The sequence below is a fragment of the Sminthopsis crassicaudata genome, chromosome 5, assembly GCF_048593235.1.
Source record: "Sminthopsis crassicaudata isolate SCR6 chromosome 5, ASM4859323v1, whole genome shotgun sequence".
Lineage (NCBI taxonomy): Eukaryota > Metazoa > Chordata > Mammalia > Dasyuromorphia > Dasyuridae > Sminthopsis > Sminthopsis crassicaudata.
The window spans coordinates 305,855,988-305,877,007 of record NC_133621.1 but is presented as its reverse complement, the minus strand read 5'-3'; the positions used below and the strand labels follow the sequence as shown (position 1 = coordinate 305,877,007).

At 50.1% G+C, this 21,020-nt stretch overlaps 1 protein-coding gene across 2 annotated transcripts in view; it reads right to left on the bottom strand.

Moving 5' to 3' along the window:
- Positions 1 to 2,796: 2,796 nt before the first annotated feature.
- Positions 2,797 to 21,020, bottom strand: part of IL17REL (interleukin 17 receptor E like) — a 49,562-nt gene continuing 31,338 nt past the window's right edge. For both annotated transcript variants that reach the window (XM_074272013.1, XM_074272014.1), the window contains 11 exons: positions 20,764 to 20,903; positions 18,901 to 18,972; positions 17,936 to 17,990; positions 17,428 to 17,591; positions 15,220 to 15,264; positions 12,059 to 12,116; positions 11,094 to 11,239; positions 10,486 to 10,557; positions 6,496 to 6,553; positions 3,758 to 3,815; positions 2,797 to 3,524 (listed from right to left, as the gene is read on the bottom strand). In XM_074272013.1, the coding sequence (XP_074128114.1) occupies positions 3,494 to 3,524; positions 3,758 to 3,815; positions 6,496 to 6,553; positions 10,486 to 10,557; positions 11,094 to 11,239; positions 12,059 to 12,116; positions 15,220 to 15,264; positions 17,428 to 17,591; positions 17,936 to 17,990; positions 18,901 to 18,972; positions 20,764 to 20,903 (899 nt within the window). In that variant the 3' untranslated portion in view covers positions 2,797 to 3,493. The remainder of the gene's footprint in view (positions 3,525 to 3,757; positions 3,816 to 6,495; positions 6,554 to 10,485; positions 10,558 to 11,093; positions 11,240 to 12,058; positions 12,117 to 15,219; positions 15,265 to 17,427; positions 17,592 to 17,935; positions 17,991 to 18,900; positions 18,973 to 20,763; positions 20,904 to 21,020) is intronic.

Below are 21,020 nucleotides of genomic sequence, written 5' to 3'. Positions count from 1 at the left end.
GAAAGATGGAGACAGGAAAGGAGAGAGACAGAGACAGAAACAGAGAGATCGAAATTACAGAGGAGACATATGCACTCTTCAATTTCTTCCTTCAGCACCGGACAGTAGTGAGCAGAGGGAGTCTCAGTCATTTAACCCAATCCATACCTAAGCAGGAATCTTTCCTGATGCAAGAAGTCATTGAATCAAATCTGACCTCAGGACACTTAACACTTCCTAGCTGTGTGACCCTGGGCAAGTCACAACCCCAATTGTCGAAGAAGAAGAAGAAGAAGAAGAAGAAGAAGAAGAAGAAGAAGAAGAAGAAGAAGAAGAAGAAGAAGAAGAAGAAGAAGAAGAAGAAGAAGAAGAAGAAGGAGGAGGAGGAGGAGGAGGAGGAGGAGGAGGAGGAGGAGGAGGAGGAGGAGGAGGAGGAGGAGAGGAGGAGGAGGAGGAGGAGGAGGAGGAGGAGGAGGAGGAGGAGAGGAGGAGGAGGAGGAGGAGGAGGAGGAGGAGGAGGAGGAGGAGGAGGAGGAGGAGGAGGAGGAGGAGGAGGAGGAGGGGGAGGAGGAGGAGGAGGAGGAGGAGAGGAGAAGGAGAAGGAGAAGGAGAAGGAGAAGGAGAAGGAGAAGGAGAAGAAGAAGAAGAAGAAGAAGAAGAAGAAGAAGAAGAAGAAGAAGAAGAAGAAGAAGAAGAAGAAGAAGAAGAAGAAGAAGAAGAAGAAGAAGAAGAAGAAGAAGAAGAAGAGGAGGAGAAGGAGGAGAAGGAGGAGAAGGAGGAGAAGGAGGAGAAGGAGGAGAAGGAGGAGAAGGAGGAGAAGAAGGAGAAGAAGGAGAAGAAGAAGAAGAAGAAGAAGAAGAAGAAGAAGAAGAAGAAGAAGAAGAAGAAGAAGAAGAAGAAGAAGAAGAAGAAGAAGAAAAGGAAAAGAAGGAGAAGAAAAAAAGAAAAGAAGAAGAAAAGGAAAAGAAGGAGAAGAAAAAAAAGAAAAGAAAAGAAAAAGAAGGACGAGGAGAAGGAGGAGGAGGAGGAGGAAGAGGAGGAAGAGGAGGAGGAGGAAAATGTCATTGAATCTCTGCTTAAATATGTGTACTGGCAAGGAGCTCACTATCTGCTAAGTTAGGAGACCATTAGACCCTTGGCCAGTCCTTTAGAAAACCATTAGACCTTCGATGAGCCCTGATTGTTAGGAAACTTTTCCCTGATTAAGGTTGGGAAGAAAGTGTGGAAAGGAGAGGTCCCCTAATCGATTTGATTGGGGCTTATCTGGGAGCGTCTGAGGCACTTTCCCATAAACGCTGTGGCCAAGACCGCGGGCGTGTTGTGGAGAGGACACAGCATTCCGGGTGAGCTCTCCGCGGCCGGGGCTGTGATCGGTTAGCCTCTTGTCAGAGGACCTGAGTCCGCAGTCTTGCAGCCCAACAAAGTATGCTGACAGCTCAGTCTCTTATGGAGACGTTTTCCTCCTCCGTGTGGTCCCCCCACTCTCCTCCCCCCGTCCAAGGAACCGGGGACGGCTGCTACTGCACGTGGCCTGAGAGGAAAGAGTTTCAGCAGCCACTTTCTGGGTCTCGGGCCCGACCCTCTTACCCAAGCACACTGCCGCAGACATTACGGGGCGTGCTTGTGGACGTTGGGGAACATCTAACTCTGGCGGGGTTCTTTAGCCCGATCTGGCGTCTGAGGCATTTTGCTCCCTAAGAAAAGGCCCGGCAGCGTGCTTGCGGAGTGCCTGTCACTTGGGAAGCAAAGCCGGGGGGGGATTCAGAGAGCGCAGAGCCTGAGGGGAGGGGTTCAGTTGCTTTCTAGTGGAGGACTCGTTCCTCAGCCTCGGAGCTGGGGAGTCAGGAGGTGAGGGGTGATGGGCAGGGAGGGGAAGGGGCTGCGCCTGCGAGTCCACGGGCCGTCCGACAGCCATACCAAGTCCATTTTCCTCCTGGGGGGGTCCGCGCGTGGCTCCGTTACGCTTTGGCGTTTCCTCTGAGCACTTAGCACTAACTTGGCACATTTTACAGGTGAAATAGTCAGCCCTTCCCGTGCGTAAGACTGCCCCACGGAAGCAGCGATTATTCCGGAGTCCCTCCAGGCGAGGGGCAATGATGTTTGGGTCCCGCCCCCCCCGTCTGGGGGAGCCCAGAGTCATGGAGGGTTGTCACACCGAGCCCAAGTCTTCTTGCAGCTTGCCTGGTTCAGAGGTCCCTTTCTCTCCTTCCAACCCTTCAAACACCCAGGGGAGCTGAGGGATCGGCTCCGGGAGGGCTTAATCATCCACCTCGGAGCCACGATTCCGCGCTCGGGAGCGTGACTCAGCGTCTGGAAAGCTGTGGAGGTCCCCCCAGAAGAGGGCTGGGTTCCCCCAGGGCCAAAGTGAAAGCGGGGGAGTCGGGAAGAGACTCAGGGCAGATTCAGATGCAAAGGGAGGAGAAAGCGTCCAACCATTAGAGCCAACTGGCCCCCAACTGAGGGGGGGGCGCAAAAGGATTATCTCGGGAGGTGAGGACCCTTCCACCATGGCGTCCTTCTGGGAGCCACCTGGATTTTCTGGGAGACACAAAGGAGCCCCCCTGACGTGGGACAGGGGGAGGGCAGGCAGCTGGCCGGGCTGGAGGGCGGGGGAGGATTTGCAGAGAGGGGAAAGTAAGTCACCCTGAGAATGAAGAGGAAGATTCTCTCAACCACAGGGGGGCACTGACTCAGAGCTGCCTGCAGCTGTGAGGGCTGAAGAAAAGATGGAGGAGTCCCCCCACTGGACGGTGGAGGAGACCCTGATCAGGTTCATTTGTCAGCCCTGTCCCTTTCTTCCCAACCAACTCAACTCGATTTAAGAAGTGTTTATTAATTTCCTACTACGTGCCATATACAAGATACAAAGTCAAACCTGCCACAGTTCCTGCCTCCCAGGAGCCTCCCCTCTGCCCCACGCTCAGACAGCTGGGCAGGGCAGAAGGCAGTGCCCAAGGCCTGCAGAGCTTCCAGCCTGCACACCGGGCCCCGGGCTTGGGGGCCGAGCCGGTGGGCATCCCAGGGGGCTGAGGGCATCGGAGCAACAGACCAGAGAGGGGATCCTGTGTCTTCTCGAGCCCAGGCAGGCAGCCCCACTGCCCCTCACTGAGCCAAGAGCCCCGGATTACAGTCTTGGGGTGGAGGTGGCAATCATGTTCAAGAGCTCCTACCCCGGGGTCTAGTGGAGGACTCGTTCCTCAGCCTTGGAGCTGAAGGAGTCAGGAGGTGAGGGGTGATGGGCAGGGAGGGGAACAGGCGAGGAAGAAATGGAGGGCATTGGGAGAGTCTGCTCAGCCCCTCAGTGAGATCAGGATGGCAAGTTCCAGAGACCATCTGGAGGTCCATGGGCCACTGCCCTGGTACTGAGGGGGCCCAAGCCTGCCTACAGCCTGCATCTGGCATCCTCGGGAACCATCCAGCTGGCAGGGGTTCTTGGGAGAAGGCGAAGGATGCTCTGGGGCTGCCCAGAAGAGACACGAGCACTGACAAGGGAGGTGGGCGCCGGCCTCCGTCCTTATGGAGAAGCGAGAACTCTTCCTTCCCACCTGCAGGAACAGTTGAAGATGGTGGCAATGAATGGGCTGCCCTACCCAAGCCCTGAGTCGGTGGGGCACCTCTCCCCCATTCCCCGCCTTCCTGAAGCCAGATCTCAGGGAGGTTATGGGTCAAACACCCCCTGCCCCACCTGGGGCACCTCCAGGCCACCTGGCTTGGAACAAAATGTTCTCAGGTCTCCCCAGCTCTGCCCTCTCAACAGAATCCAGTCCCGGGTACCTACTTGTGGATGCTGAGAGGAGAGTTAGGGAGCTCTTGGTGCTTCTTCTTAGAGGAACTGTCTGGGAGAGAAGGAGAGAGCTCTGCTTAAGGCCAGGCCAGAACCTGGGGAGGGGGATCCCCAGCCTCCAGGTCAGAACCCTAAGCTAAACTCAGGGTCACACCCTGGCTGGTCCCACCCATCTTCTCTGTGTGCCTCCTTTTCATGATGAACTCCCTGGAACACTACTCCTCTGTACTCCCTCAAATCTGAGAGCTTTCTGAGGGCAGAGGATTGTCCCCCTGCACCCCTCCAAACTGGGGACTCCCCAAGGGCAGAGCCTTGGGATTGCCTCTCAGTATCCTCAGTATCAGAGCTCCCTAAGGGCAGAACCAAGGATTGCTCCTCTGCACCCCCAAAATTGAGAGTTCCCTGAGGGCAGAACCAAGGATTGCCCCTCTGCAACCCCAAACGGGGGCTCCGGGAGAGCTGTTTCTCTTCTGTCCCTCCCCCCCCCCACCCTGGCAGCTCCCTGGGGGCAGGCAGGCCCTAGGCACTGCTCTTATTCAAACTTGAGTAGATCTATATTATTGCTCATCTCTGTGGCAAGGGCCGGCTTTATGAAGGGCCTCTCTCACGGCATCCTCACCCCCCTCCCGAGGCTCCCTGCCTCAGAGGCCACGGGAGGGAGGTGATTGGCCAGGAAATCAAATCCAGGACTCCTGCCTCGGAGGCCAGAGTTCTTTCCATTGCCTTAACACCTCTGAAGGGAAGGCAGCCCTAATCTGGACCAGCTGGGATAGACATGAGACAGCTCCTGTGCCCCCGCAGGCAGTCCCTAAGCATCTGTGTGTGTTGTGTAGATGTCCCCAAAAGTGAAGAAAGAAGTGACTAAGATCCGAAGGCCTCAGTGGGCTCCGGATTTGACACTATGGTAGCCGTGAGATGAGGCAGCCAAGAAAACATGGCTATAATGAGAGAGGCAGAGGATCCAGGAGAGGGCAAGGAAGTTGCTGTCTCTGACAGTCTCTGCCTTGGTCGGACTGCATTTAGGGGATTCTGTTCAAATTGCGACACTGGGAACCCAGAGCTAGTCTAGGGGATCATCTCTTGTAAAGATCTGGCACCTGGGAGGTGGAGGATGAGGAAAAAACTCGGGGGAGACTTGGCAGTTATCTGCAGGTACTTGGAAGTCTGGGGCTGGAAAGGGCTCAGCCCTGTTCTGTTCTATTTTGTTTTGCTTTTTCTGAGGCAATTGGGGCTAAGTGACTTGCCCAGGGTCACACAGCCAGGACTTCCTGACTTTAGGACTGGGGCTCTACCCACGGCACCACGGGGCTCCCACAGGAAGGAGCTGTGACCCGGGGAGGGGTTCCCACTGGGCCGCAGAGACCCCGGCGGCTCCTGGATCCGGGGAAACGGTTCCCCCAGCTGAATGGGACCTTGGCCGGGGCTTCTCAAGGTCAGCATTTGTCATCCTTCAACGTGGCTCCGATCTGAGAACACAAGAGTCCTTGTGTTCTAAGAAAAATGATTCTGGAAATGAGAGCACCAGACTGTGCCCCCCGGGGCTTCAAATACACAGGCTCGTGGTGAAATCTGGGCCCAAGAAGCAATCAATTCCAGATGCCCGAAGTGCCGGGGCTCGGTGCCCGGGAGGCCCGCTCTGGCTGCAGAGGGGCCCCAGGGAGACCGGAGAGCCTCCTCCTGCCGGGGGACTGCTGGCAAAAGTTAACCACAAAACCCTGGCTCGGGGCCTCCGGGGCTCAGTTCTTTTCCTGCTTCAAGTCAGCGGAGACCGAGCTTCCACAGGGAAGTTTGCCTTTTGTCGTATCCCTAGAGTTCTGTAGAGCACCTGGCCCGTAATTTACCCTTAAATAAGAGCATAATAAGTGGTGACTGAGCAACTTCAAGCTCTGGAGGGGACTATCAATAATGGGGGCTGATGCTCGGTGAAGATGGACTCTGGCACTAGTGGACTCTTCTACAGCCAGAGTGAGGCTGGGAGTTTGCCAAACACGTGGACAATGGGGGACAGGAATCGAGAACAGACTTTGGGGAGAGTGGGGGGTCACCTTGTCCAGCCCCTACGGATGTCCCCCACCTGTCCCATCCTAGGCCCGGCCCCTTCCCTGCCTCCTCATCTCCCGAGTCTGCTCCCCAACCTCCAGTGGCGGCGAGGGAATGAGCATGTAGACCTGCTTCCCCTTTCCCTCCTGCGCTGCAGGTTTGGAAGGCTGCCACCAGCTCCCCAGGGCTGGGCCAGGAGGGTGAGCCCTGAGCCCGCACTGGGGAGATGGTCCTGCTCTGGAGGGGAGCCAGCCCCACGCCCACCCCAGATGTCAGACAGTTTCTTCCCATCTGCTCATCCCGGAGCAACCTCCGGCCCGCTGGGCCAGATGCCAGGCTGCTGGGAGCGGGATGGAGCTGCAAAAGGAGCTGGGTGGGGCTGGGGTCTCCCATCAGGGGCTCCCACCTCTCAGCCGAGTGCTCTGACAACCAAAGCACCCTCTGCTCTCCCCAGGACCCGGGCTCCCCGGGCATAAGACCATCTTGAGGCATTTGGGAGAGACCTCTGAGATCAAGGAGGGCAGTCTGCTCCTCGTACCAAGGGAAAAGGCAAGACCTGGGGCTCACCGGCTAATAAATGGCGTTGGTGGGATTGTGCCTTAGGCCCGCTGACCCCACGCTGACCCACTCAACTAGGGGCTCCCTCGGGGAACCCTGGAATGTTTACCCAACAGTCACACATCCCTACTCACTGCATCTGATGTCACACATCTGTACAGGAATTGAATAATCCACATCTGTCCTCCAGCCCTGTAGAGACCCAATGAAGATGATTATTCTTCTGTAGAAAAGCACAATACAAACTTCTCCAAGATTTTATCTTGACTTCCTTCCATCCTCATAGAAATGCAGTGAGGGCAGGTTTACAGGTTTAAGTGTCCCCATTTTACAAGAGGAAACTCAAGTCCAGCTGGGAAATGACTTACTCTGGAGTCAGAGGTCCTGGGGAAGCGATGATAGAGATTTGAACTTGGCTATTGTCTGACTTCACAGACAATGAGGTTTTTTCCTGCTCAGCCCCTTTCTGACATCCCTGACGGGTAGTCGATCATCCAGGCTCCTCTTGAGATGTCTCCAAAGAGGGGACCTCACTCCCCACATTTTAGGACAGCTCTCGGGGTGACATTTTGCCTCCAGTTCTGCCCCATGGGGCAGAACAAAGTTAATTCCACTTTTCCAGGAAGACCCCTACCGGAAGGCTGATAGCGCTCCCTCCCTGCGGTCTGCTCTTCTGGAGGTTAGCCAGCCCTCCATCCTCCAAGTGATGCTCAAGGGCCGTGGGCTCACGCTCATCTAATCACTCTCTGGATTGCACCTTCCTTAAAATGTGGCATCCAGAACAGAGCCCAGGATGGTACACGGCGTCTGACAATGGCTTGCCTCCCTGGAGTACCAGAGAGTTTGAGGCTGCAAGGAAGCCTTCAAGCACAGTCCCTCTTCTTTTACAGGCGAGGAGCTGGAGTCCAGATAAATTATGAGATACAGATATAGATGGCAGTCAGGATTTGAACCCAGAATTTGATTCCAGAGCCAATTCCCTTTCCACTGAGCCTCAGTGGGGTGCTGGACATGGAGCCTCTTTTATTGTAGCCCAGGTTTGCCTTTGTGGCCACACTGTGTGCCCAGGAGTCCTCAAGGAATCCCAGATATTTGGGCCCCAAACCCCTATCTATCCTCATTTATACAAATGACTTTTTGAACCAAAAAGGACTTTACATTGATTTGTTACTGTTTGTTGATTGAATTAAATATCATTTTGTGAGATTCAGCTCATCGTATCTTCAATGATTCTAAAGATTGGCCCCAAATTTGTTTTGGACCCTGACTCTGGCATCCACTGCCCTTGTTTTCCTTCCCCTGCCGAATTCTGGCGACAAACCATCTGAGATGTCACAAGGCAGGCCCTGTTCTGTGCCAGGAGAGGGCCCGAGAACAGAACAGGCAAGGGAGGGATCCTCTGGGCTGGGGGAGGCTGAGAGACGGCTCTGTGCTCCTCGCTTCCTCGTTGTTCTGGTCCAAAGGTCAGGACAGGAAATCCTCTAGAACCTCAGAAATGGTCCTGGGATCCCTGCTGGATCCCTAAGAGAATGACAGAGGTTGAGGATAGGACCCTCAGACAGCGATCTGGTGTCTGCATCTCCTATTGCCATCTTACACCTCAGGAGGCCTTGGACTGCTTACCTTTGGACCTACAGTCCCTAGTAATTGCCATGGGGACTCCATGGGACAGATCGGTGTCCCATCCCCATCCAGGAGGAGAGGGCTTCACAAAGCCTAAAGCGCTGGGGCTAGACCCCAGGTATACCGAGTTACACTCAATCAGGTGGCTGGATGAATAGCCTTTGTCTGTCTCCCTCCCCCTCAGCTCTTGGAGCCCACCACTGTGATGACTTTTGGGCAAGTCACTTCACCTTTGCCTCATTTCTCTAACTGTAAAACAGCACCTGTTTTATAGGGTTGTTGTGAAGGTTAAATGAGACAATAATTGTAGCAGTGTCGAGCACACAGTAGGCATTCAATAATTGCATATTCCCCATAGTTATCAAGCCCTTGTCACAACTATTTCCTATTAGAGCTTCCTCTCCCTCCCCCACCATCCTTCCTCTTTCCTTCCTGCATTTGTCCTCTGAACATTGCCAGAAAAAGGTGGTCAACTTGCTAGTCTGCTTAAAGATCTCCAGCGGCTCCCTATTCAGTACTATTCAATAAGACAGACAGACAGACAGACAGACAGACAGATAGATGGATAGATAGATAGAAAGACAGACAGACAGACAGACAGACAGACAGATAGATAGATAGATAGATAGATAGATAGATAGAAAGAAAGAAAGATAGATAAATGGATAGATGGATGGAGAGATAGATAGATGATGGATGGATGGATGAATAGATAGATATAGATGGATAGATAGATAGACAGATAGATGGATGGATGGATGGATAGAGAGATAGATGATGGATGGATGGATAGATAGATAGATAGATAGATAGATAGATAGATAGATAGATAGATATACAACTTGACTATAATGCCTTGATTCAAACTCCCCCAGAGACAGCTGGAGAAAATGTTGCCTCTGTCACTTACCTCTATGTGAAATCAATGAGACTTCCTGGGCCTCAGTTTCCCACTTTGTAAAATGAAGGGATTAGACTAGTTCACCTTTTGAGGTCCCTTCAGGGATCTATGAGCCCATGGCCTCCTCTTCAGACCTCGCAAGCCTTAGGAATTACAAAACTTTCCAATCTACTTCTCCTGTAACAATCTGGAAAAATGCTAGGGTGGGAATGGGGTCTCAGAGAGACGCCCCAGTATTAGGCTTGTTCTGTTTGGCCCCAGAGGGCAGAGCAGGAGCAAAGAGGGGGCTTTTCTAATTTAAGCCGGAGGCCAGGAAACACTGCCTAACAAGCAGAGCTGGTCTGAGGTAGGATGGAGGAAGAGCTAGTTCTTCCTCCCTGGAAGTGGCTCAGCAGGCTGCACAGCTACCTGGGGAAGTGGATTCTTTGGGGCCAAAGTGTGTGATCCCATGGAGCTGGGACCCAGCTTTCTCTCAAGCCTGGGATACACTGCCTGCTCCTGCATATGCAGAGGGAGATGACACTCTTGATTGGTGGAGAGAATGTTGCGTCTGCTGCCTGCCTGGAGGAGGAACTCACTCAGGTTGGTTCTAGGTATTCTGAAAGAGAGCCCTCAGCTCAAACCAAGAGAGAGAGAATAATCTGTAGATGGAAGACACTAGAGGAAGAGAAAGAGAGAGAGAGAGAGAGAGAGAGAGAGAGAGAGAGAGAGAGAGAGAGAGAGAGAGAGAGAGAGAGAGAGAGAGAGAGAGAGAGAGAGAGAAGGAAAACACACAGAGAAAAAATTTTGAATGATACACATTGGCCCCCTAGCTGTAAACTTGCTTGAAATATCTGAGACTTCTAGAATGGTCCTCCTCTAGCTGAGATCTCTCTCTTTCTCTGTCTCTGTCTCTCTGGTTTGAGCTGAGGTCTCATTGTTATGTATTCGTCAGTATATTTCCATTTCAGCATTTTCTTTGCTTTCTGTTTGCTCAGATAAATGAAGTTCCTTGCTATTTTTTTTTTATTTATGTGTTTATTGTGTAGCAGAAGGGGTGGTAAAGGATGAGTGAAGCAAGATTTACCCTCCCCCTCCAGAGCCATCAGGGAACCAAGCCTCAGCCCACCAGACCCGAAATATGGAACCAGTCCGTCACCTCCTTTGGGCGCCAAAGGAGAGATTGCCCGGCCTTAGGTGTCCGGCCCTCGCCCTCCCTGTGCCCACCTGGCACAGCTGCAGTGCAGACTCAGTCACGGACCCCCCATCTTTGCCAAGGCGAGTCAGACTGCCCACCACATGTGGCTCTGTCTTCCCCAAGCTTCCTCAGTCTCAGAAAACTCATCTAGTCATATGCATATTGCCTAGGTCTCCATGAATGAGTCTTGCTCTCTAACTAGAGAACTCGGGGTGCTAAGTTCCCTATCTCCTCCAGCCACCAGCACTAGGCTCTGCATACAGAAGGCACTTAAAGAACTTTAGGAATAAATGAATAAATGGCTTTCACCACCCAGAGCCCCTTTGATAACAGGTGGATCTGCCAGGTGGGGCCCCGGCAGCCTATGGGGCCCATTGCCAGGTGCAGGGGCTTGCCCCAGCCCCGGGAGGAAAGGGGACCCACCTGGATGCAGACATCTGGGGAGCAGACCTCCAGCTTGGGAACGTCAACGTGGCCCATGGCATCTGCACCTCCCTGGGGCACAGAAAACCAGTCACAGTGGGGGAGTCAGGCACCTCTCCCAGGGCAGCTTCAGCCTCTCTTCTCCTCCTCCATCCATCCCCAAGCTGTCAGCCCCCAGCTACCTCGGGGAACTAAAGCCGGCTCAGCAGCTCCATGATGGTAACAGGACCAGCTTGTGCCACAGACCCAGCCACGAGGGCCATGGCACTCACATGCAGCTACACTCTCCTCCTCAGGAAGCCTCCTTCCCCGGGAAGCCTCCCCTGGTTGCTTTAGTACAGGGATGGCCTGGACTTGGCTCTGGGTGCCAACAAGGGGATCAGCACAAGTCCCTCTATGGAGGCTCCATCTAACCTCCCAAGCTCCAGCATATAAGTCCTCCAGCCTGCCCCTGCCTGACATTACTGATCCCCTGGGCCAGAGAAATCCAGGAAGGCTTCCTGCAGGCATAGGGCCTTGAAGGCTCCTGGAGTCTCCAGGGTAGGACACTATGGGTGTGGGCACTCCAAGGTGTCGGTCCCTTGGGTCTGAACTCCCTCCCAGCTCACCTGTGGGGCCACAGAGATGGTCTCAAGCACACGGCAGTGGGAAGGGTTGGTTCGGTTGCACAGCCGCACCTGGAACCTGGCTGGGCTCTTCGAGATGAAAGAGGCCCGGAGCTTGTCCGGCAACTGATGAATCATCATCTTCCAGCCTGATAATGAGCATGGTCCCCGCAGGAGGGGCACAGCCATGAGGCACAAAATGGGGGCTCCTGCCACATTAGAGCTCAAGCCTTCTGCCCATTCCTGGCCCGAAGTCCCGGATGCTTCTTTCCCTTTCCCCCATGACTCTCTTGTCATGCACAGAGCCTGAGATGAGCTAAAGTCTCCAAGGTAAATCACTCCTCCCCTTTCAAAAGTGGGAGAGGGCCTAGTCCTGATGCTGGTGACACCATCCCTATCCCTCTATCCTTCCATCTCTCTCCTTTATTCTGCTCCAAAGCCACTTCCCCCAAGAAGCCTTTTCTGATCCGTCTTATTGGCGGGGACACCCCCAGGTGACCTACTGCTCTATTGCTGTCCTAAAACGTATGTTTCATGAACCAATAAACATTTATGGGGCAGCGATGAGGGCCTGCACTTTGCTAGGAGCTGTAACTATAGAAACAAGGGCAGCCGATCCTCTGCCCACATGTGGACAAAATAGCAATACAAGGTCCTGGCCAGGGAAGGTCCAGCAGGTGACGAGACTGGGAGCTCTCCCAAGGCAGCCTCAGTTTGACTTTGCAGTTCCCCTTCATGCCTTGAGTTATTAGCACTTTGTATGCACTCCCCCTTAACTATTGTTCTTTGAGTGCTGATCCCTGGACCTGGAAAATACTGCACTAAAACATTTGCCAGCGTGGAAATCATCAGACACAAAGTGCCCTCCTTGAGCTGGAGCATCCATCCCTCCACCTCCCTCTACTCTCCAACCCTGGGAAGATGAAGGGACCATTCACTGGGCCACAGCCCCAATTCTGGGTAATTACCTGGAAATTTTCCATCAGCAAAGGGACATCTCACCCAAGAGCCTTGCAGGGTTGTGAACTGCAGAGAGAGAGAAGGGGAGAGGTAGAGTGGACCCTGTGAGGGAAGCCAAACGCTGTCCCCCAAAGCCCTCAGCGGACCATGATCTGACCCCCTCTAACACAGCAAACAGGAGTGAAGCCTCCATTGATGAAGGCCCAGCTCCTTCATTGTACAGAGGAGGAAACTGAGGCTTAAGACGATAACAGGACCCCTAGGGAATGAAATGAGCCACATAGTCTGGGTGGCTAAGACATCCCCTAGAGGGGTGATTAAGTGGCTCAGTGGATAGAGCACCAGCCCTGAAGAAAGGAGGACCTGAGGTCAAATCTAACCTTAACACTTCCTAGCTGGGCAAGTCACTTAACCCCAATTTTCTCAGCAAAAATAAAATAAAATTAAATTTAAAAAGACATCTCCTAGATTTCAAGGGAGATAAGCATAAATGGGGATTCCCCAGACTAAAATCCTAAAGGGGAAGTGAGCTAAGGAGGGATGGGAAACTCTCAAAAATGAAACTGTGAAGCTGCATAAAGCCACAAGTCCACTGAGAAGAGCAAAAAGGAATTGTCTAAAGAAAGCCACATGGGCTCTTTTTAACAATGAGATGATTCAGGCCAGTTCCAGTGATCTTGTGATGATGAGAACCATCTACACCCAGAGAGAGGACTGTGGGAACTGACTGTGGACCACAGCAGAGCATTCTCACTCTTTTTGTTGTGGTTTGTTTGCATTTTATTTTCTTTCTCATTTTGTTCTTTTTTGATCTGATTTTTTTTTTTTTTGTGCAGCAAGAGAATTGTATATGTTTACATGTATCGTATTTAATATATATATACATATATATACATAAATACATATATACATATATATATATTTGTTGTTATTGGGTTTTTTAATAGTTTTTATTTACCAGATATATGCATAGGTAATTTTTCAGCATTGACAATTGCCAAACCTTTTGTTCTAATTTTTCCTCTCCTTCCCTCCCACCAGATGGCAGGTTGACCAATACATAATATATATATTTTTACCCACGTTTAACATATATTGAGTTACTTGACATCTAAGGGTGGGTGGGGGAAAGGGAGAAATTGGAGTACAAGTACAAGTACAAACAAGGTCAGTGTTGAAAAATTATTTATGCATATGTTTTCAAAATCAAGAAGTTTTAATAAAAAAATTAAAAAAAAAAATAAAGCCACATGGATGTCATGGGAGCTTTCCCAGACCAGCTTCCAATTTTAAAACATTTGTACAGAAAATGGAAATAAGGCCTGCTAATGATGGAGAAATATAAGAGCATGATTCTGTGATTAACCAACAAGAATTATGCACCCTCTGTATACTAGGTTACAAGGACAGAGAATGCAATAAAGATGCAAAGGCTACAAAATACACACAAGATATTTTGAGTGATAGTTAAGTATAAAGCAGCAAATGGGGGCCTGGGGGAGAATGACTCAGGAAAGAGTGACTCCAGAAAGACTTAAGGAAGAAACCAGAATTTACCATTCTTCAAAATCACTGAGTCTCTTAAAAAGCTTTTCAGCTATGAGTCCAATCCACATTGGAACAAGAATCCTCTTGAGGACGCCCTGATAAATGGTCAGTTGGCCTATATTTAGAGATATTCTGGGCCAGGGGAAACTCCCTCCACACTTCTGAAGCAGCCTGACCTGCCTCTGATTGTTGGGAAATGTCCTTACAACATGCTAGATAACTTCCAGCTGCTGTTCTTGGTTCAAGCCTAGTAGAAGAAATCAAATCCCTTATCTCCAAATTCTGCCCTCAGAAAAAGCTCTCCAAGACTTTATTCTTCTCTTCCCCCTTGTTTGATATCCCTGGTTCCTTCAACAAAACCAGATGTGGTTTGATAAGGATTCCAGAGAAGGGATGCTCTCAGGATCCTTCCCTTTACTAGCTTGTCTTCTCTGGAATCTTTATTTTTCCAAGATGGTGATGTCTAAAAACAAGAATCATGCATCTGTAGAGCACCTTGGGGTTGGACAAAGCCAGAGGATGGCAGCCATGATGTCTCAGCTTCAAGAATACGCCTTGCCAGACCATGCTGCTGGCCCAGAATCAGCTTGCAGGTAAGCCAGTGCCCCTAACTGTATTTCTGAGACTGGTTTTATAAATCCAACAATCATCCCAATTAAATTTCATCTCAAGGGGCAGCACTGCATGGTGGACAGAGAGCCGGCCCCTGAATCAGAAAGGTCTGCATTCAGTTCCTGCCTTAGATACATAGTGACTTAACTAGGCATTTAACTTTTTAGAACCCCAGGCAGTTCTGTAGAGCCAAACTACACAGCAGATCTCACTCTGTTTTATTGAAGAGCTTCCTCCCTAAGTGTTCCAATGGAATCCCAGGTCAGATCTAAAATCCCTCACACAACTCCATTCAGCCCCTTGGTCTGACAGCTTTTGAAATGTTTCTTGGATTCGTCTTCTGTCCGATGTGTTGGCCACTTCTCTTAGCTCATTTGTTGTTGTTCAATCATCTCAGTCACCCGTTTGGAGTTTTCTTGGCAAAGATATTGATTGGACTGATTTGCCATGTCCTTCTCCACTGTGTTTTTCTCAGAAAAAAAAAATGAGTGATCTAGGTCCCCTCATAGAGAAGCCCAAAGATTTTCCTCCCTCCAATCAAAGATGTGATATAGCTTTTTACTAAAATCTGTTTGGGAGGCAGTGTGGTGCAATGAATTTAGCTGTGATTCAAAAGCCCCAAGTCCAAATCCTGGTTCTTCCATTGCCTGAGGGATTCTGGGTAAGCTGTGGATAATTCATCATCATCACCATCACAATCATATGTGTCAAAAACAAAAGACTGAAGCTCCAACCCCAGACTTCTGGGTCCCTTTGGACACGTGCCTATGGCCAGGGGCCACAACAGAGCTTCTGATTTCCCCACTTCTTTCCTAAGCCATTTGTAGTTTTGCAGTCTTTCTACTCTATTCTTTGCCCTTCATAAAATGTGACCCTTATGGGGAAAAGGGGATTTATTGAAGAACTCAAAGGTTCAGATTACATGAGCAACACCATCCCCTTTTCCCTGCTCCTTTCCCTCTGTCAATTCACATGTGGGCTGCCAGAATGGGGTTAACCACTGACTCACCTTCATACAAAGCGATGGCTGTGGGTCCACCTGCAAGTAACGTGCCTGCAAGAAAGAGGAGACATTCGATGACTATCAGGGACCTGGCGTTTCTTGTGTTAATTTAATTTTTCTCCCTCCTATTCCATCCCCCATCCCTGACACTGAAAAAGAAAAAAGAAAAACAAAATCTTTGGAACAGATATGCAAAGTTAAGCAAAAAAAAATATCCCCATAGACTTTGTCAAAAATTGTGACTCATTCTGCATCTTGAGTCCATTGCCTCTTGTTCAGGAATGGGAGAATGTCATGGATCAGGAAACGGGGGGCCTCAATATGGGCAAAATGTCTGGGACAGGAACAAGCAAGCAAGGCCAGTGAGGTTTGGAGTTGGGGCCAATCTATCTGGGACCCCGATCTGTCTGTGCACTGGCCTTGTACATGGGGAGAAGGAGATCCTGAGATCCCAGGGAACCTCCTTTTTGGCTGGAAGTTTTACTTAGTATCTCTGGCCTGTTTTGAAACCTTTTTGAGAACAATTGCTGTCTGAAGGTATTGGAAGGAGATCTTAGTCAAAGGAATGGCCACCCCACCAAGATGGCGTGCTTCCCCATTGGGCTTTTGGAGTTGAGGGTAGTCAAGCCACTAACCAGAAGAACTGACACTTTCAGCCTTCTACTTATCTATCTACTTTTTCATTTACTTATAACACCTGTCTGTCTATCTATCTATTTATCTATCTACCTACCTACCTGTTGTTCTGTCAGTCTGCTAATTAGTCTGTCTACTTGTCTAATTATCTTTCAATCTATTGTTTAGCTATCTACTTGTCTACTTATATCTCTTTGAGTGTATCTGTTTATCTACTTGTTTACCTGTCTGTCTGTCTGTCTGTCTGTCCATCTACCTGTCTGTCTGTCTGTTGGTCTGCTAGTCAGTCTGTCTACTTGTCTAATTATATCTCTTTGAGTATATCTATCTATTTACCTACTTGTCTACCTGCCTACCTATTTAATTTATCATCTATCTACTTACCTGTAGGTCTGTCAGTCTGCTGGTCAGTCTATTTGTCGATCTATTGTTAGCTCTCTACTTGTCTGCTTATATCCCTTTGAGTATATTTATCTGCTTATCTAATTGTTTACTTGTCCATCTATCTCATCTATTTATCCATCTATTCATCCATCCATCTATCATCTATCTGTCTGTCTATTTATCCATCTATTCATCCATCCATCCATCTATCTGTCTCTGTCCGCCTGTCTATCTATCCATCTATCTACCTATTTATCTATCCATCTATTCATCCATCCATCTATCTATTTATCTATCCATCTATTCATCTATCTATCTATGTACCTGTCCATCTATCCATGCATCTATCTATCTATCTATCTATGTACCTGTCCATCTATCCATCTATCCATCTATCTATCTATGTACCTGTCCATCTATTCATCTATCCATCTATCTATCTATGTACCTGTCCATCTATCCATCTATCCATCTATCCATCTATCTATCTATGTACCTGTCCATCTATCCATCTATCCATCTATCTATCTATCCGTCCATCTGTCTGTCTGTCTGTCCATCCATCTATCTATCCATCCATCTATTCATCCATCCATCCATCCATCCATCCATCCATCTATCTACCTATCTATCTATCCATCTAATTACCCATTTACTTGTCTCTCTAACTACTTACCTAGTTGCCTATTTACTTCCCTACTTGTCTGTATCAATCTACTTACCTACTTGTTTATTTCTATGTCTTCTCTCTTGCCCTCTCCAGTTCCCCTTCCCTACTCCACAACCTTCACATGGTCCCAGAACTTTGATTTCTACCAGTTTTGAGAGAACCCCATACTGATGAGCTTTGGGACATTCACATTCATATATAAACACACACATATATGCAAATATAGCTTTATCCCATTTGTTCCTGTGTCCCCCCCAAAAAAAATTGGTCGGTGACCAGCCTCTCCAAGAGAGAGGCTACTTCTTTTTGCCTTGGTGCTTTAATGACTAATCTATCATTGGCATGTAGGAGGAAGTTCTCTTTGTTTGGTCTCAGTCATCCTCATGTGGACTCTCCCAAGACAGTGTTCAATACCAGATCAGCTGCACCCTGACTCCAAGAGAGTGGCTGGGAGTGGTAGAGGTCTGGCAGCAGTCTCTAGGCCTTTTCCAGAGACTAAAGGCCCAAGGGCTCCCTCCACTTACATTGCCCGGGACTGTCCGGCCCGTGTTGCTCAGCTTCCTGCACTGATGACCCATCTCTGACATCTCACACAGGTGGACTTGGCCCTGGACAGGGCAGGGGGGTTCCCAGCTCAGGGACTGGGCGAAGGGATTGTAGAAGATGTAATCCCACAGGATTTGGATGTCTATACACCAAGACATACAAACAGAGGGGTCAGAAAGGGAACAGCTCCATCCTTTTCCCTCCCCTCAGCTCCAAGTCCTGCTCAGTATACCCCTTCCCTGGGAAGCCTTTGATATCAAAGCTAACCCAACAGACTGAGCAGACTGGAACAAATGAAGCCACATCCCAGGATTCCCTCTCTAAGTGACCACAGAGAGATCCCTTTTGATACAGGGGAAGCCATATCCAGGCTATGGATCAGGAAGCCCAGGACTGGGGGAAGCGTCTCCCGGAGGAGGGAGAGGGTCCCCAGGGGCAGCAGGAGGAGAGAAGGGGCCACCCTGCTGAAGGCTGCTGCTTACTTGCCATTTTCAAAGGGACAGATCTGGATTCTCACCGCATCAGGGACAGCAGCCCAGCCCTGATCAGGAAAAGGGAAAACATTGTCAATTTAGCTTCAGGGCACCTCCCACCACATTTCCTATAAGCACAGATGGCTAGAACAAGAGAAGGGTGCCCAGTGAAATCTAGTCCAACCTCCCTGGCTCAAAGAAAGGCAGAATGGGGGGCACCTGAATTTGGAATGGGGAGATCTGAGTACAAGGGTTACCTGTGTAACTAGAGTACTTTCAGATCTCAGTTTCTTCATCTGGAAAATAGTGCTAAACTTTGCACAACGCAATTTGTGAGGATCAGATGAGATAATGTACTATGGAAACTGATCCTACCAGTCTTAGTGAAGCTTTAGTGAACCCCAAGGAGCCAAAAACTAGCAAGGCAGTTTGAACCACAAGACCCGGCCCCTTTGGAGCTTTCCCAGGACAGAACAGGGGAAATCTGCCTAAATCCCTCCTGCTCGAGAGATTCAGCTGAGGTACAAGGAAGGACTTCCATACCCCCTGAGGATGGCAACCCTTTGGGACAGGCCATCCAAGGAGGTGGCAAATGTCCCATAGAAGGGATAGCAGTCATCCCGAGGGCATCCTGACTAAAGTGTGTGTGAGGATAATTCCAAATGGCTCCAAATCACTGCTTCAGGCTCCTTGAAGCTCTCTGGGCAAATTTTGTCTGTGGCAAGATCTGCTCAAGGATGCTTGGGGGAATCTTCCCTCTTCTCACAAGGAGCAGTACCCCCAGGGCTGAGTCAGGATGGGTCAAAACATTTAGAGACCGATAAACCTGGGAGGGGTTGTTAAGGTCATCTAATCTAATCCCTTCATTTTGTAGGGTTGTCCATTCCGGGATCCAGGCTGGGGGGGTGGGGGTGGAGAAGGTGAGGCCGCAGGATTTCAAGGGTGGGAGAGAGGAAGGAAGGAAGAGAGAGCACTGACCTCAATACACAGACATGGCAGCAGCTGTGAATACTTCAGGGACACTGGCTTTCCAGGCTGCTCTGCATTCACCTGTATCCAAAGGGGCTGGCTGAAATCCACTCATATCAGTGGGGTGGGGAAGTGCTGAGAGTCCTTTGGGTATGCACCCAGCCCCTCTCTCCCTTGGGAGTGCACTCTTTATGTGCTGAATCTACTGTAGCTTGTGTGAGAACCACCTCCCATATGTACACGTGCTGAGCACCTCCCCATGAGTCTTCTAAGTGCCCCTTTCATGTGCTTGCCTTTGCTCCCCCAGTTCTTGGCCAGCTAGGTTCCTGATGCCTAAGAGGATAAGAACTATCCTCTGCTTTGGGGTCCTTGATGTAAAGTTGAGAACCTTCCTCCTTTGTTTTGGGGTCCCTGATACCTGAGCTAAGAGCTGTCCTCTGTACTGAAGTTCCTGTTACCAAGCTGGGAACCTTCCTCTTCTGCTTTGGCGTCCCTGTTATCAAGCTGAGAACCTTCCTCCTCTGTTTTGGGGTTCCTGCTAAGAGTTGTCCTCTGTACTGAAGTTCCTGTTACCAAGCTGGGAACCTTCCTCTTCTGCTTTGGCGTCCCTGTTATCAAGCTGAGAACCTTCCTCCTCTGTTTTGGGGTTCTTGATGCCAGAGCTAAGAGCTGTCCTCTGTACTGAAGTTCCTGTTACCAAGCTGGGAACCTTTCTCCTCTGCTTTGGGGATCCCTATTATCAAGCTGAGAACCTTCCTCCTCTGTTTTGGGGTTCTTGATGCCAGAGCTAAGAGCTGTCCTCTGTACTGAAGTTCCTGTTACCAAGCTGGGAACCTTCCTCTTCTGCTTTGGCGTCCCTGTTATCAAGCTGAGAACCTTCCTCCTCTGTTTTGGGGTTCTTGATGCCAGAGCTAAGAGCTGTCCTCTGTACTGAAGTTCCTGTTACCAAGCTGGGAACCTTTCTCCTCTGCTTTGGGGATCCCTATTATCAAGCTGAGAACCTTCCTCCTCTGTTTTGGGGTTCTTGATGCCAGAGCTAAGAGCTGTCCTCTGTACTGAAGTTCCTGTTACCAAGCTGGGAACCTTCCTCTTCTGCTTTGGGGTCCCTGTTATCAAGCTGAGAACCTTCTTCCTCTGCTTCGGGGTCCCTGCTAAGAGTTGTCCTCTGTACTGAAGTCTCTGTTACCAAGCTGGGAACCTTTCTCCTCTGCTTTGGGCATCCCTATTATCAAGCTGAGAACCTTCCTCCTCTGTTTTGGGGTTCTTGATGCTAGAGCTAAGAGCTGTCCTCTGTACTGAAGTTCCTGTTACCAAGCTGGGAACCTTCCTCTTCTGCTTTGGGGTCCCTGTTATCAAGCTGAGAACCTTCTTCCTCTGCTTTGGGGTTCCTGCTAAGAGCTGTCCTCTGTACTGAAGTCCCTGTTACCAAGCTGGGAATCTTTCTCCTCTGCTTTGGGGTCCCTGTTATCAAGCTGAGAACCTTCCTCCTCTGCTTTGGGGTCCTTGATGCCTGAGGTAAAAGCTGTCCTCTGTACTGAAGTTCCTGTTACCAAGCTGGGAACCTTCTTCCTCTGCTTTGGGTTCTTGCTAAGAGCTGTCCTCTGTACTGAAGTCCCTGTTACCAAGCTGGGAACCTTTCTCCTCTGCTTTGGGGTCCCTGTTATCAATCTGAGAACCTTCCTCCTCTGCTTTGGGGTCCTTGATTCCTGAGCTAAGAGCTGTCCTCTGTACTGAAGTTCCTGTTACCAAGCTGAGAACCTCCTCCTCTGCCCTGGTGCACCTGTTGCCAAGTTGGGAATCTTTCTCTGCTCTTCACTGGTTGAGATGAGAACTCCCCTCTGCCTCAGAGCCCCAAATGTCATCTGGACTCACCAGTACCAGTGGGCTGTAATCTTCACAAGCAAACCATTTGAGACACAGCCGGACATAGTAGGCCTGTCCTTGGGGGATGTCTGCAAAGTGCACCTGGATGGCCTTCTGGACATGGTCAACATTGTACTGGAGCCTCCCAGCTGGTGGGGATAGAAGGTAAGGATGGAGAGTGGCTCTCTCCAAAGCCGGGATGCCTGCTGTGCTCCTGCTAGACCATGAATTGAGCTCCTTCCCAGACCCTGAAAGGCATCTACACT